Source organism: Tupaia chinensis, unplaced genomic scaffold (assembly GCF_000334495.1).
Source record: "Tupaia chinensis unplaced genomic scaffold, TupChi_1.0 Scaffold000249_1, whole genome shotgun sequence".
In the NCBI taxonomy this organism is placed as follows: Eukaryota; Metazoa; Chordata; class Mammalia; order Scandentia; family Tupaiidae; genus Tupaia; species Tupaia belangeri.
Genome location: NW_006159728.1, coordinates 1215239 through 1231019, shown reverse-complemented (window position 1 = coordinate 1231019; position 15781 = coordinate 1215239). Strand labels below are relative to the sequence as shown.

The 15781-nt window shown below is 49.2% G+C and overlaps 1 protein-coding gene across 1 annotated transcript in view; it reads left to right on the top strand.

The window, feature by feature from the left end:
• Window positions 1-15781, top strand: part of EGFR (epidermal growth factor receptor) — a 145176-nt gene that overhangs the window by 120053 nt on the left and 9342 nt on the right. The window contains exons 21-23 of the mRNA XM_006148918.2: window positions 957-1142; window positions 10749-10904; window positions 11836-11911. Coding sequence (XP_006148980.1) covers window positions 957-1142; window positions 10749-10904; window positions 11836-11911 — 418 coding nt within the window. The remainder of the gene's footprint in view (window positions 1-956; window positions 1143-10748; window positions 10905-11835; window positions 11912-15781) is intronic.

The following is a 15781-nucleotide window of genomic DNA, read 5'->3' as shown; positions in this document are numbered from 1 at the left end:
GGAAAGAGAATTTATGGGTGGAAATTGAAGATTCCCCAATTCTCAGTCACATAGAAGAGGGGGCCCATTGTGTGCATGACTGTAAATAAATTCAGCTTCCTCAACTCCAGGAAGAGCAGAAGGGTTAAAATAGTCTCTATTTATGCATCTGTCAAATGAAGCCTCTGCCTTGGCTGCCCCCCAAATTAGTGGGGTGGGATGCATTATGCAGAGCATCCGAGATTTCCCAGCAGCAGGCTGAGGCAGGGGCAGGGGACACACAGACCACTGCTCCTTAGAAGCAGACCACAGGCAGCCCGTGGAGTCTGTAGACTGCAGATTTAATGCTCTCCGTCCATGACAAAACCTGGAAATGTGTCTGGGCACAGCTTCTCCGCTTTCCTGTGCAGAGGTGCTGTGGGCAGGGTCCCCTCCCCAAAGCCCTGTCTGTACCCCCTAGCATAGTCAGCACCAACTCTGTTCTGTGGAGAAGACAGCTCTTCCTCCTGCAGGCTTGGCGACTGTCCCTGAAGCTCTTAATGATGTAGGGCCCTGATTAAGTAGACGAGTCGTTGTCCAGCATGCCCTGGGCTTCAAAGCTGGATTTCCACAGGCCTTGTCCACAGTTCAAACTGCAGCATCTTGGCGTCAAACTCTCCTAAGGAAGACACCAGCAGGGCCCATACTCGGAGACCTCTGATGTTTCTGCCAATGTTCTGCCCACAGCAAACATGGCCTGGGCCTCCCTGACAGAGGCAGCCCTCGATGCACCCAGAACATGCCCCTGCCCAGGATGCCCACAGCCCTGATCAGGTGCTTCTGCACTAGGTATCTTGCAGGCCTGCTTGTCCTCAAGTGCATATTTTGAAATGTGAAACTGTTTCGTACCTTTTCCCCTGGAAAGCAGGTTGCATGGCTCCCTGCTTCGCGCCGTGGGAGCCTTGCTGATGCCATCCTCTCTGTCCTTCTCCCCACAGGAGGCCTATGTGATGGCCAGCGTGGACAATCCCCATGTGTGCCGGCTCCTGGGCATCTGCCTGACCTCCACAGTCCAGCTCATCACACAGCTCATGCCCTTCGGCTGCCTCCTGGACTACGTCCGTGAGCACAAGGACAACATAGGCTCCCAGTACCTCCTCAACTGGTGTGTGCAGATTGCCAAGGTAACCAGGCCGGCAAGAGTGCAGAGCGGATGCTTCCGGGAGACAGGAAGTGCGGCTGCCTGAGCTGGGCTTCCGTCCCTCGTCTTCTGGGCACCGTGCTGATCATTAGCAAGAGAGCCCAGAGTAAGCAGCAACGGGGACTGTAGGAGGACAGGAAAAAGCGACGGTCCTTCACCCTGGGACAGTTGAGGGTCTTGCCTCGAGGAGGTGTGTGTGTGTGAGAGAGAGAGACGCACTGTTCTTATTTTGGATTACAGTGAACCAATTGTCTTCTGCACCGAATCAATGCCTGTCCCACCGACACATTGGGATTCTAGCTTGTCAGCTACATGTGAGCGATTTCCTCTTTATTGAGTGTTCACTCTGGTTTGGTGTTTTTATTTCTCAGTCCTTGCTGGTGAATACTGCAGTCATTTGTAGTAGAGGAGTGTGACTTTTCCACAGCTGGGGCTTAATAACAAGGCAAGCACACCAGGCTGGGGACAGAAAGAGGGCGCAGGCATTGCCAGGGCTGTGTGGATGGAGCAGAGCTGCAGCTGGAGCCCCGGGTGCAGGTTAGGGAGGCCAGCAGAGGTGAGCAGAGGCCTACATGTCCCTCGTTAGTTGGCTTGCTACAAGACCAGGGAGCAGCTGAGGACACACAGTGGCCACCTGGACCCAGCTGGGTGCTGAGGGCGGACATGGGGCAGAGCCAGGTACTGAGCTGCACACTGGGCCCGAGAGGGACTTCTGCTTCCATCTCAAACTCCCCTCTCTCCCTCGCAGCTCTGCATCAGTTATTCATACCCTCTCTCCTTTCCAAGCTTACATCCATCTGCCTGACCACTAGTGTCTACATGAATGGAAGTCCACTTGCCCTCTAAAATCAGTCCAGAGCACAACACAAGAACACAAGAATTTTAATATAACAGTGTCTACTGCAGAGAGTTCCGCGTAGCAGGGGTCCCCTTCAAGCACAGGTCACCCAAGTTCCTCAGTGAATTTCCAAGGCCTGAAAGATCTCTAAGAGAATTTTCTAGAGAGTAATACTTAAGTTTCAACTTGTATTCAGAACCACAGTGTACCTATTACACTCTGCCCAGCTTTATTTTGATTTGAAGTCCTTCCACATTATGGACAGTTAGCTCTTCATCTATAAGAGATTTGCTTTTTAACTCATAAGAGCACTCATAAAAAAGCTTTATTCCACTCTGTGTGGATACTTGTCGTGATGAGGTGTCTGTCCCTGGAGGGACCAGAAGATAATGCATTCTCTAAATTATGAAGAGACACATTTGTTCTTGGATTCGTGTCACATTATTTGAGTATTAAACCATTTTCTTTTTAAAAGTTTGAAGTGAAACTACCCAGACACACTTAGAGGCTGACCAGAAACTGAACTCCTGGCATTTCCAAACTGGGGTTTATTGACTTGTAAACATCCGGTGTTGGTTTCCAGAGGCTTGGACTATCTTGGGAGGTCTAAATATCACAGGGGAGCTGGCCACTCTTATGCAAGCTCCTTGTCCTACTGAACTAAGGGGAGAAGTAAAACTACGTCAGCTAAGCAAAAGGAAAAGGAGAAGGAAAAAAAAAAAAAACGGAGATGGCCTAGGGATGAAAACAGGGTAGGATTTGTAAACCCTAGGACAGATATGCCCCTTCACTTGTGGTGAAAGTAGATTCTATTCTCCACAGGAAAAAACTAGGTTTCAGGCTGGCCGGGGAGCCTAGCGGGTAGGGCAGCTCGTTCTGTGCGAGTGAGCTGCTGGAAGGAGAGACAGTGAAGATGGCCTCCTAGTCACGAGTTGTCACAGCCAGACAGGGAAGGAAGGTGGCTCCACTCAGATGCAGCCAGCATGTTCCAGGCCCGTCATGCACAGCTCTACGTGCCATGCCTGTGGTTTGAGTCCTAACCTTGGTCCCCGAGAAACACGCCGAGTGTGTGTGCACGCCCCAAATCCCAATAGGATGGAGAGACGGAGAAGGGATTGTAAGTGGCCACACCCTACTGGGGGTGCTTGCTCCCTCTCCACCTCTCTGTCTTCTGGGAGTTCATGTGGCTTCTGGCAATTAAAAAAATTAAAAACAACAGACAAAAAAATTCTGTCTTGGGCCAGTCTCATACCCTCGTGGATCCCATGTGGACAACCATGGTTCAAATCCCAGCTCCACAGCTTAAAAAAACATGCTATGGAGGGGCCGGCAGGTGGTGGTTAAGGGTGCTGGACTCCCACATGGCGGACTGTGATTTGAGTCTTGGACCTGGTGGCTTGCTGTCCACCCTGGGTCTTTGAACTGTGGTCACCATGTGGGATCTGGCTTCTTTTGAGCATTACTTCATTGTTGCCCCAAGGAGTTGGCCCCGCGTGGACTAATGACAGTGTGTTCGTATCAAAAGAGATGAGCAGGGTGTGAGCCAGTGAAAACTGTGCTGGATGAGGAACTGGAGAAAGAGCTGCTCTCCCTGCCTCTGATAGGCTAACAGGGCGAGCACGCAGTGATTGTTCTGTGTAGCTTCAAACGCACAACATTCTTGTGTAGACCCCCGCTCACCACCCAGGTTTGCTCCCTCCTCCCCATGGCTTTGTGTGCTCCAGATAATGATCATATGGGGAGGGGTTCGAGGCATAGCCCCACCCCATGTCTTACTGTGCAGCTCTGAGAGGTGATTCAGCCACTCATTTACCTTCAGAGCACACACCTCTGTGAATTCCTGGGCAACACGACAGCAGTAGGCCACAAGAGCAGACAACCTGACCCGATAGTGCAGCTGTTTGAATTGTCATTTCTATATTCTTACCTTACTCAACAAAGATTACAGCTAAACTGAAATTATTGGGCCAGCCCCATAGCCTACTGGTGAAGAGAGACAGATCCTACATGCTCAACCATGGTTCGAATCCTGGCCTTGGCAGCTTAAGAGACAGGCCAGGTGCATGTGTATCTGTGCTCAAAATCTCAGTGGGATGGAGGAATGGAGAAGGGATTGCGGTGTGACTATCTGCTGTTGGGGGGTGCTTTCTTCTCATTCTCTCCACCTCTCTTTCTCTCTCTGTATATCTGTCTCTCCCTGGCAAGTACACACACACACTGGCAATTAAAAAAAAAAGTTTTTAAACCCAAAAACTGAAATTGTCAACCTAAACAATCACTTTATAGTTTATCACCAAGAAGCCGAATGCTGGGAGGGTAGTAAAGCATATTCACAACTTTTGGAGCATTTTCCTCAGTTATTTCTTGAGCATTTATCTGCCAGTGTTAAACAGCACGAGAAATACCTATGTAAGTAAGACAAAATGCATATCCCCAAATGTGCCAGCAAGTGATGAAAGCAGTCTCTTAAGAGCAACAGCAGGAAATGAAGCGGTCAGAATAGGAGAGCTGAAGATGAGGAAGACGCTGTCCTGAAAGTCAGAGCAGGACACAGTGAGAATGGGATCAGCGGTCAAATGGACTGAATCTGCCAGGAGAGAACTGAAGGACAGTGGTGTGGAAGCCAGACTGCCCCTTATTCTCCAGGACCCAGAGTCCAGCAGCCAAAGAGTGCCAGGGCCATGAGTGAGACAGCACCTGCCCCATCCTGGTGGGTCACATAAGCATGACTGAGTCCCCTCTTGTGTTGCTAACAGAAGGACCTTAGTCTGGGTGATTTATAAAGAACAGAGGTTTATTTGACTCACGATTCTGGTGGCTAAGGTGTGGAAAGTTCATGGTGTGGGGGCAGCCCCTGCTACATCACAGCATGGCAGAAAAAAGTAGAAAGGTCAGAGATGTGTGCAGGGAGAGACTTGTGGGTAGCTCTTACTCCCCCCACCGCCCAAGGGCTACAGGACATGTACACTCATCAGAAGAAAGAGAGACAGAGACAGGAAGTGAGAAATCATCCCCCCCCCCAGGGGGAATGGTCATGCTGTAGTCCTTTCTCCATTCTCCTCTCAGGATTTTGAGCATGCATGCACATACACCTAGCATGAGTTTAAAGTCACCAGGTCCGGACTGCGGTCAGCTACATGAGAGTCTAGCAATGTAACCATCACACCATTGGCTAGCCCCAGCTCTCGCTGTTAAAACAAATGCTTTTCAGCCAGCCCCATAGCCCAGTGGTTAAGTGGCCACCCGGTGTGCTCATAGCAGTCTCAAGACTCAGACCCAGGATCTCCCCATACGGGTCACTTGTGTTAGCACATGCCACCACCTGGCCCCCTCAAGCCCCATTGTTAGGAAGAGTAGCACAGTCTAGGCAGAATAAGACATGGCCTAACCCGAAGTCACTGTGGAAGGGATGGAGAGGAAGGATTTGACATTCAGGAGAAATGGTGACAACCACCGGCACCGACAGAAGACTCTCCACTGGTACCACTAGGTGCTCCACAGGGATTGGCTCATTCTGTCCTGGCTAGCCCTTTCCATTATGGGGAAACTGAGGCATGAGGTCTGTAAGAAGGTATGGAGGTCTCGGGCCGGTAAGTAGCGACATCAGATGGGAACACGCAGGGCCTCATTCTTGAGTCAACATTCCTGTCTCGCACTTGATGTCACGGCACGGGGTACAGTCCATGGTCCTCACTCCATCTGCTCCTCGCACCATGGGAGGCCTGTGCTGTGCCCTCTCTCTGGGACTGGGAGATGCTGGCACATTCCTGCCCCTTCTGAGGGCAGGAGCTTAGGGATGGGCAAGCTGGTTGACTTCACTCCGCCAAACCCATCCGCTACCTCTCCATAGCCTACTTCCTGCCTCTTCCATTCTAAGCCATCGGGCTTTTCCACGTGGTGGTTTATAAAATAGAGCAGAAGTGGGTCCTGTTCCAGCCTCTCCCGCTGAACTCCTCCCAAGACTCGTAGGATGCTGCAGCCCCTGGGAACGCTGAGTCTTTCAAGGTCAAGCCCAGCCGCCCCCGCCCTCTCTTGTGCTATGCCAGGACGTCTTTAATATCCTTGGGAAGCTCAGCCCCTGCTCCTCGTCTGTGAATCCAAGTTCCAGGTTGGCTCTTCAAATTCTCTTTTAGCTTTAGTTTTTCAAAATGTAATCTGGCAGCCCTGTAGTAATTAACAAAAATAAATACATTAAATTCAATTAAAGAGAGGATCTCGGAGAAGAATCAGGAAATGAACTTCCCAGGAGGCCCCACCGAGGCTGGGGCAGAGCTTGCTTCCTGTGGCGTCTCTGTTTAGACTCTGAGCGTGCATAAGGAATATGGCATCTCTTATCTTTGGTGACTAGTTAAAATATAACTCTGCTGAGCCCTGCACTGGCCTTTCACACTGCCCAGACTGTGTGGGACAGAGACCGTGAATAGAGTTTTATCTAAGTTCAAATGGCTCTAATCTCTTTGTCCCCGAATTATCTGTGATTTAAGACCCTCTGGTTGATTAGCTGTGAGCTCCAGGGTGTGGAGACTGCTCTTGTCTTCCCTTTCCCAAGCCTTCTCTGAAGACTGAAGTTCTGAGAAAACTCCATTCTGCACTTACTCGGGTCCTTTAAAACCCTTGGCCTGCAGTGTGGAGGAAGGGCTGGGGGGTGGAGCCCAGCGGGATTTATTAGATTTACACAGTGACACGGATTTACTCAGTGGCACAGGGCCAAGGTGCTAGATCTTCTCCCCCCCTTCTTGGCAACACAAGCAGTGCTTGGCCAGCAGACGGGTCTCACTGGGAGGCCCAGGCAGAGGAATTGAGGCCTTGGTCCCCAGGGCGGTCTTGGAGACTCAGGAGTTAGATCGTGAACGGCATGCTCCTGCCTCTAGACCCCTGTGTCTTCTAACCAGGCAGTCACGTGGGCACCACGTGGGCAGGAAGGAGGCCCCTGGGCAGATGTGTTCAACATGGCTGGCACATTGCCAGTCCTCAAAACCATCAGCTACTACTGACATTCCTTCCTTTGTTCAGTCTAGTCATTCATTCTTTAGCACGGTGTTGTAAAATGTAGGGGCCAGCAGGTGGCATGGTGGTTAAGGCGCTGGACTCGCACTTGGTCGATCGCAGTTCAAGTCCCAGACTGGCAGCTTGCTTTCTCACTTCCTCTTTCTCTCTCTCTTTCTCTCTCTCTCTCTCTCTCTCGCACACATGCCCTGTAGCAAATTAAACAATAATGATCATGATAAATAAAATTAAATAAATAATTCTTTTTAAAAAACTGTGTCCAGTAAGAGCCAGGCTGTGGCATAGCGGTGATGCACCTGGACCCACATGAGAAGGCCCCACGTCCATGGTGTGGCATCCATGTTGGGGGTGCCCATCTCTCAGTCTGTCTCATTAGTGAAAGAGCTAAATCAACAATGCTTTCAATTGTCAAAGAGTGTGTGTGGTCACCAGAGAAAAAGAGAAAGTCCCAGCAGAGCACGGTCACGCCACAGTCCCTTCTCCATTTCTCTGCCCCGCCTGGATTGGGGGCATACACAGACATGTGCCCAGCATGCTGTTCAAACCCCCGGGGCCAGGATTCAAACTGCAGCTGGCCCTGTGGAATCTGGCTCCCAATGGGCACTCCTCAATCACCACACTACAGGGCAGGCCCAATAATTAATTTTAAAATATGTGTCCAGTATGTCAGATTCTCTGTTAAGCATTTAAAGAGGCAGGATTAAAGTTAGTGTTGATCGTTGGGTGAATTTGGGTATGCCCTCCAAAGTCCTCTTTTGGTTTTAATAAATTTATCTATTTATTTATTTATTTATTTATGGAGAGGTTTTCGCTATAGGGCATGTGTGCTTGCCAGACAGACAGAGAAAGACAGAGAGACAGAGAGGCAGAAAGCAAGAAATCACCCCCCAAGGGGGGTGGCCACACCTCAATCCCTTCTCCTCCATTCTCCTCTCGGGATCTTGGGCACGCACACACACGCGTCTGGCATGAGTTTTAAGCCACCGGGTCCGGGACGTGAACTGCGGTCGACTATGTGGGAGTCCAGCGACATAGCCGTTACGCTAACTGCTGGTCCCCAATAAATTTATTTTTTTAAATTAAATAAAAGAAGGGGGAAAAGGAGAGGCTGACTGGTCCTCTGTGTAGGGACCGGCGTGTGACTTATTACGACAGGTCTGCGCGGCGCCTGCACCACATTGTACCTGCCACAGAGGTCATTCTCAGCAAACGTGTGATGAGGAATGAATGAAAGAGATACAGGGTAGGAGGAGCAGAGAATGGAAGGGCAAGAGAATAGAAGAAAGGTACAGAGAAGAGGAAGGGGAGGAAGGGGGGGAGCGCAGCCATGAGCTAATACAGCCTGGAATGCAGACGTAGGGCCACCCGGGCAAGGGGCCAAGCACAATTAACCCTTGGTGAATGTGCAAGAGCTCACTATATTTAATAAGCAGAGGCCTTTTATGAGAGACAAGGTCACCAAGTACAGAGCACAGCCCACGTCCCAGGAATCAAGGGAAGTCGAGGCCGAGGAAGGGGGCGGGCCTTTGCAGGGAGGTCACAGTGAGAGTGACAGGAAACGGTGAGTAACTCTGTGTGGAAGCCTTTCCTCAGCTTCCGCTCCTTCCCGCTCCCTCCACCCACCATCCCTCCAGAATCATTTCTAATTCTGGAAGTGCAACTGCCAAGAAGAACCTGCTCGTTTCCTCTTGTGTAGACATGAGCCCCATTAACCTTATTTCCTCACACACGGGAAATCAAAAGAAGAGAAGAATTTAAATCAAACAGCATCTGAAACTCAGGAGCTTTCTAGGTAATACAAGGAAAAGGGGGCAGCCCCCATGTACAGGAGACATGAGTAGCAATCATGTTTTCCCAAGAAGAGAAAAGCATTAAGGTCTCAAAATGGCCAACTGCAGTTCAAGTCCCGGAGGCACCTACCTAAAAATCACACTGTGCACGTGTGTGTGTGTGTGTGTGTGTGCGTGTGTGTGTGTGTGCCCAAAATCTCAAGGATAGAATAGAGGAGAAGGGATTGGGGCATGGCCATCCCCTCTGGGCAGTGAATTCTCACTTTCCCTGTCTTGGTCTCTCTGTCTCTCACAATGCACATGCCCCAAGGCAAAAAATAAAGTAAAATAAAATAAAATAAAAGGCTCTCAAAGACATTAATGATAGCCTCTTTGTGAGATTCTACTTTCATATAATAGTTTTCCTGTAGAACGAAAAATTTTTACATGACACTGTGTTGTGCCAAATCGACAAGTAACTTTCACTTAATATCAAAGAATTTGCCAGAAAATTTGGGAATCCATTCTCATCTGCAAGGAATCCCTGAAGAGGCGTCCCTTGCTGGGGACAGCCAACCCTAGGGAAAAACAGTTAGGAAAACCACTGGGGGCACTTCAGCAAGATTTCTATGGCCCAGATTAGTGCAGGGGAGTTTGCGAATGTCTCGAATGTCGAATGTCAGCTCTGAAGGAAGTTGAGGACGTGGCTTGCTTTCCTCTCTGGAGGGAGGGCTGCATTTGTGAGAGATCAGGGGAGAACGTGGGAACTGGGTGAGAGCTCAACTGCCTCCTCCTCTCAGCCTCCCTGCCTGCCAGCCTGGCCCTGCAGAGCAGATAGGGACCTACTTCATGTCAGCAGGTTGGAGCTTGGTAAGGCCTCGGGGAGGCTGGCTCAGTGAGGCTGGCCTCCATTGAGCAAGGAGGAGAGACCAGAAGAACCTGTCTGCCAACAGGGAGGAAGGTTCTGTGACAAGCACACCAGAAGGCTGTAGGCCACGACTGCAGTTCAGGTGGGATTTACTGAATTATCACTGGGTGTCAGCACTGTTCTAGCTGCTTCCCAAATATTAATTCTTTCTTCCTTTTTTGTTTTTGTTGTTGTTGTTCTTTTTTATATTGGCAGAGGGAGAATGTGCTCCCCAAAGAAGGACAAAGAGCCAGAGAAAGTGAGGGGGGGAACAGAGCCATCCTCTCTGCAGTGGGGTGTGGTCACGCTGCAATCCCTTTTCCTCCATTTCTCCCTCCTGTTGGGATTTGGGGGCATGCATGCAGTTGGCCATGTTGGATCACACACCCTTAACCCCTAGACTATGGGACCAGCTCATTTCGGGCTCTTTACAACAGTGATTCCATTTACAACAGAACTGTAGAGACCACCAGGGAAACAGCGGGGAATGGTGCCTTGTAAATGCATATTCAATATCTGCATAGTTTCAATAATAATCATGATTTAAAAAATAATAATAAAAACAAAAACAGAGACCAGTAAATGTAGGCAGAAATCTTCATTGGTAGTGAATCTCGTAAGGCAGCCCAAGGAAGCATGATGGGGCGTGGCTTAGAAACAAGGGAGCTTTGCTTTGCACAGCCCGGGAGGCGGGCATTACCCTCCCACTTTGCAGGTAAACTGCATGCAGGGGAGGTAAAACGAGGCAGGTCGCAGGCTGGCAAGTTCAGAGCAAGCTTGCAGCCCAGGGCTCAGCCTGCCAGCGGCCCTTCGTTGTCATTGTCCTCTTCTAGGTAACTGGGCAAGAGAGTTAACAATCAGCAGCTCACTGCATGGCCAATAGGTAGTTCTCCACATGTACCCGGTGCAGGCTGGGTGCAGGGTGGGTATCCGCCTAATGAAATATGAAGACAGGCTGACATGGAGAAGCTCCCAACCCAGTGTGAGAGTGATGTTAAGTTCCAGGACAGGGCACCAGCCTTGCATGGCATTGAGAGTCTGCTTCACTGCTGGGTCCCCTCGTTTCAGGGAATGAACTACCTGGAAGACCGGCGCTTGGTGCACCGTGACCTGGCAGCCAGGAATGTCCTGGTGAAGACCCCACAGCATGTGAAGATCACAGATTTTGGGTTGGCCAAACTGCTTGGTGCTGAAGAGAAGGAATATCATGCAGAAGGAGGCAAAGTAAGGACAGGGCTTGAGGGCCGACGAGCCCTTCGCTGACCCCACAGACAAGGGTCTCTACCCACTAGCCCTATTTTTAACTGATGTGGGGGGCATTTGCCGTACACTGGATGAGGTCACAGCAGCTTCCGCTGACTCCTAGCTCTCTCCAGGGCCCTCTTCTGGCAAGCCACAGCTGCCTTGGGGGTGGGATTTGCTAGAGAGTAAGTGAAGATGTTTCTGACATGATCAGAAACCAAAGCCCGGAAACAAGACGGGCCCCATCCCCAGGTGCTCACTGGCATAGGTGAGGTCCCACCCTCCCTACCAGGATATAGGCACCCTTGAAAGAAGCAGCTGGGCAATCCCACAGCTCATGTGGTGGCACACGGCTGCTCAGGGCATCTCAGAAGTACGAAAACCTCCCCCGCATTGCTCTGACAGCTCCTGTGGTCTCTGACTCAGGCTTGAGTCTGGCATATGGAGTCAGCCCCCCTTTCTTTGTCTGGCTGGGGCTTTCTCCAGAGGATTCACAGCAGAGAGGGGTGCACGCCCCCCATTGGGCCCCCTAATGCCCTCCCACGGCCAGCCTCAGCCACCTCAGCTGCTCTGGCTGCATGGCCCTGAGCAGCTAGGGGACCTATGACGTGGGCAGGTGGGCCCACAGGCAGGAGAGAGCCCCTGGCTTACCCACAGGCCCAGCACCCTAAGGGCTCCCAGCTACAGCATTCATGAAACTGACCCGCAGGCACCTCCCCAAGCAGCCCCCCTCTGTGCCAGATTCTAAATCTCTCCCTGCTGGGAGGGAGCAGTTGGCTTTGGTGGCCCGAGATGGTGGGGATGGCATGGCTTCCCTGCATTTGTCACTTGCAATTCATCCCTGTGCAATTTAATTTCTTTCAACGGAGGGAGCTAATCGAGGTCTCACTGCTTTATCTCTTACCATCCCTAGGTGCCCATCAAGTGGATGGCCTTGGAATCGATTTTACACCGCATCTATACCCACCAAAGTGATGTCTGGAGCTATGGTGAGTCAAATCTGACGCGCGTGAACTCTCACTGAGGCTTAGCTGGCCTTCGTTGTTCGTTCATTTACAGTACATGCTCTGGCGTGTAAGTGTTTTCTTTTAAGACAGTGACTAATGATCATGTAAGCCTTGCTGTCTATCTATTACACCAAAAAAAAAAAAAAAAAACAAAAAAAAAAAAAAAAAACAAAAAAAAAAAAAAAAAACAAAAAAAAAAAAAAAAAACAAAAAAAAAAAAAAAAAACAAAAAAAAAAAAAAAAAACAAAAAAAAAAAAAAAAAACAAAAAAAAAAAAAAAAAACAAAAAAAAAAAAAAAAAACAAAAAAAAAAAAAAAAAACACAAAACAAAGAAATCGAGTCTAACAACCACGCTAAAAGTCATTGGCGATAGCTGTGAACCTGACAGGCAGAGACAGAGGATCAAGGGAGAGAGAGCGAGAACTCAAACTCAGAAAGTATCTCCATCTGTGACATCAAACTAAACTTGACCGCCTGCTGTCAATTCAGAACCAAATGCAGATGACAAACAAGGTTTCAGGGGGCCGTTTCCCAATGAGCTTCTGACGAAGCAGCTCAGAGGCTCTGTGTCTCAGAGAGGGTGGTTCCACCAGAAGAAACACAAAGCTGGAAATAGTTACTGCTTCTGGCTCCCATGGGGGTCACCTGGTCAGAGCCCGATCCTCTCTTTCACCTTCTGAGTCCCGGCAGAGCCACACACAGGCCTGTGCCCCATGCTCATGCCCCCTCTCCGCCAACCCGCCTTTCTCACCCCAGACTTACTTGAGCCTGCACGGGCCTCGCCCGTTAAGAAAGCGTCCCTGATGCATTGCCGTTGGCTGCTGTGTTAGCGCCCTGGGCCTCGCCTGTCACCCAGCAATCTCCTGAACGACTGGGAATCCCTGGACCTGCCCCTTCATTTCCCTGCCATTGGTTATGCTCAGATATTTACAGAACAGAGCTCTGGGGAGGAGTCACCCCATCCCGCCTCATCGAGACGTGTATTTGGGGATAGCAATATCCAAAGGAATTTCCAAGAGGAATCTAATCATTGTCATAAAAGTAAAATGATCCATTTCATATGTTTTCCTTTTCCCCAGAACATTATTGACTTCCTAATAGCCCAAATATTAATTTATTTTTTTAGTTTTATGAGTCTCTATCTCTTCTGGTAGAATGTAAGCTTTCTAAGGGCAGAGGTCTTTGTCCATAAGTAATGATTTTTATACGTTCCTATGAACTGTTCTGCCTCAATAAATGGAATAGATAAAGAAATAAAGGCAGGGCTGGTCCCATAGCTCAGCAGTGAAGGGAACCACGTCCATGTGGCTGACTACGGTTCGAATCCTGGCCCCAGTGGCTTGAAAAACAATGCTGAGCACGTGTGCATGGAGCACGTGCTTGTGCATGCCCAAAATCCGGACAGGAGGGGAGAGTGGCAAAAGGGAGATTGTGGCACCTCTGCCTCCCGTTGGGGGATGCGCTGCTCTCTCTCTCTCTCTCTTCCTCCCTCTTCCTCCCCCCCACACACTCCCTCTGGCACTTGATCTCTTTAAAATGTAAAAAAAAAAGGGGGGGGAGCTATTCTGATGCCTTCCTATTTTCAGTCATTTTCAAGATATTTCTGCTATCCTGGTGGCTTGCTTTCTCACTTTCTTTCTCTCTCTGTGTCTCTCTCTGGTCAAATTAAAAGAAATGAATGAATAAATAAAATGAAATAAATGCATATTTTTAAAAAAAAAAGATATTTCTGCTATCCAAGAGGGAAACCCCCAAGGCCTGTCCCAAGCCATTCCCATTGTTCCCAGGAGAGTCAGCCCCTCCCTCCCGCCCTTGGGGACAAAACAGCAGTAGCTGCTGCTGGTTCTTCCTTCTTCCCAGCGTGCACTGCCCCAGCGACACTCCAGAGAGGAGCAACATAAACCTTTAACTATGTCAGACTTTTTCTTCTCTGCTAACATCCTTCTCTGCTTTTCTGTGCTCCAAATGAAATCTGACCTCCAGACCACAACCGATAAGATCATGAAAGGTCTGGCCCTCCTACCTTCCTGTCCTGGAGCCTCCTTCTCCCCGTCACCCTCTGGGCCCCACCAGCAGTACCGGCCCACACTTGTCAAATACATGAAAACCGTCTAGAACTCAGGGACTTAATACTTTCGAATGATCACAGCCAGGACCAGAGCGTCACCGCAGTTGTGTTTTCCACTTCACTGGAAGCCATGTTGTCGGTGATTGTAGGCTCCTGTCTCTGGCAGTACGCTGGTATTGTTAGGTCACGAGCCCGAATTTTTAGTTTTAAAAACATTTCCTGGGGACAGCAGGTGGTGTGGTGGTTAAGGCGCTGGACACTCCCACATGGCCGACCACAGTTCAAGTCCCGGACCTGGCGGCTTGCTTTCTCACTTTCCCTCACTCTCTCTGTCTCTGTGTCTCTCTCTGGTCAAATTAAAATAAATGAATGAATGAGTAAAAGTCAATAAATAATTATTTTTAAAAATGTTTCTATTTACTCCACCCTGTAGTCTCTAGTCAAGGCTAAATAATCATTTTTAATAAATCAGGACTAAGGAGCTGAAAAAAAGAGCATTCACACCACCTTCCACTCCCACTCCTAACTCGCCACCAGGTACCTCTCCCCTCTCTCTCACCGTTTGTTCCAAAGCATAAAACACCTGCTTTCCCACAATGATTCATGGTGCATATATAAAAACCTAGTTACAGAGAAGTTCACTGGCTTCCCAGAGCTGGAAATCAGACATTCTTTTTTTTAAATCAAGGGCATATTAACTATGCAGGGAGGAAAAACATGAGAATCTATTTTCTCTCACCTGGACCATAGCTTTTCTTCCATTTCCAACCTCGTATTCTACATACAAGGAGACTAAAAAGCTTGCAGAAGCATGAGGTTAATATGCAAGTTTATTTCAGTACAGAAATATTCTGAAATTCATCATTTTTTGCTCATCATAAGCATTTTCCCTGGACATTTTGAAGAGTCCTCATATTAATTTGGTTAGTTCAATTTCGGATTGGCCTTTGGAAGATCCAAGCAGGTCTGTGGTCACATGTATCGAAGCGAGCCTGAAGAAGGTGGGTCCTTGTACCAACCAGAGATCAGAACACCCTGGCGGGTTCCTGCGCCTGTGTCCTCTGTCCTACAGACTGAGACCCAGGACTCTGTGGTGGTCTCTCACGGCACCCCAGGGCACTGCCACGATGGAGACAAGAGGAGCCAGAGGGCACATGCTCACTAAGGCATCTGCACATTTCCAGAACAGAAAATCTTTTCCAAGGAGCCAGAAAAGTGGGAGGACCATCAGGACTCAGGGCCACCAAAAACACACCAGTTCTAAAATTACCACTGCTTTGACTTGTTTTTAATCAGGATAGCTGATTGATGTTAAAAATATGAATTTTAAACTTTTTATGTATAGCATGAAGAACACGGGCCTTTTGGTTTCCTTTTTTTTTTTTTAATTACTTAAAAATGGGCAGTTTAGGGACCAGCAGTTAGCATAATGGCTATGTCACTGGACTCCCACGTAGTCAACCGTGGTTCAAGTTCTGGACCCGGTGGCTTCAAACTCACGCCAGGCACGTGTGTGTGCATGCCCAAGATCCCAAGAGGAGAATGGAGGAGAAGGGATTGCAGCATGGCCATCCCCCTGGGGGGGGGTGTGATTTCTTGCTTTCTGTCTCTCTGTCTCTCTCTGTCTGGTGAGCGCATGTGCCCTATAGCAAAAACCTCTCAAAAAAAAAGGGGGGGGGTTGGTGTTTACAACTTTGCTTGGAATCTCCAGCTTTCCGATGCCATAGCTACAAGTCAGGTGGAGGGTGGTGAGTGAGCATGGATCCCCTGCACCGCAGCGTAA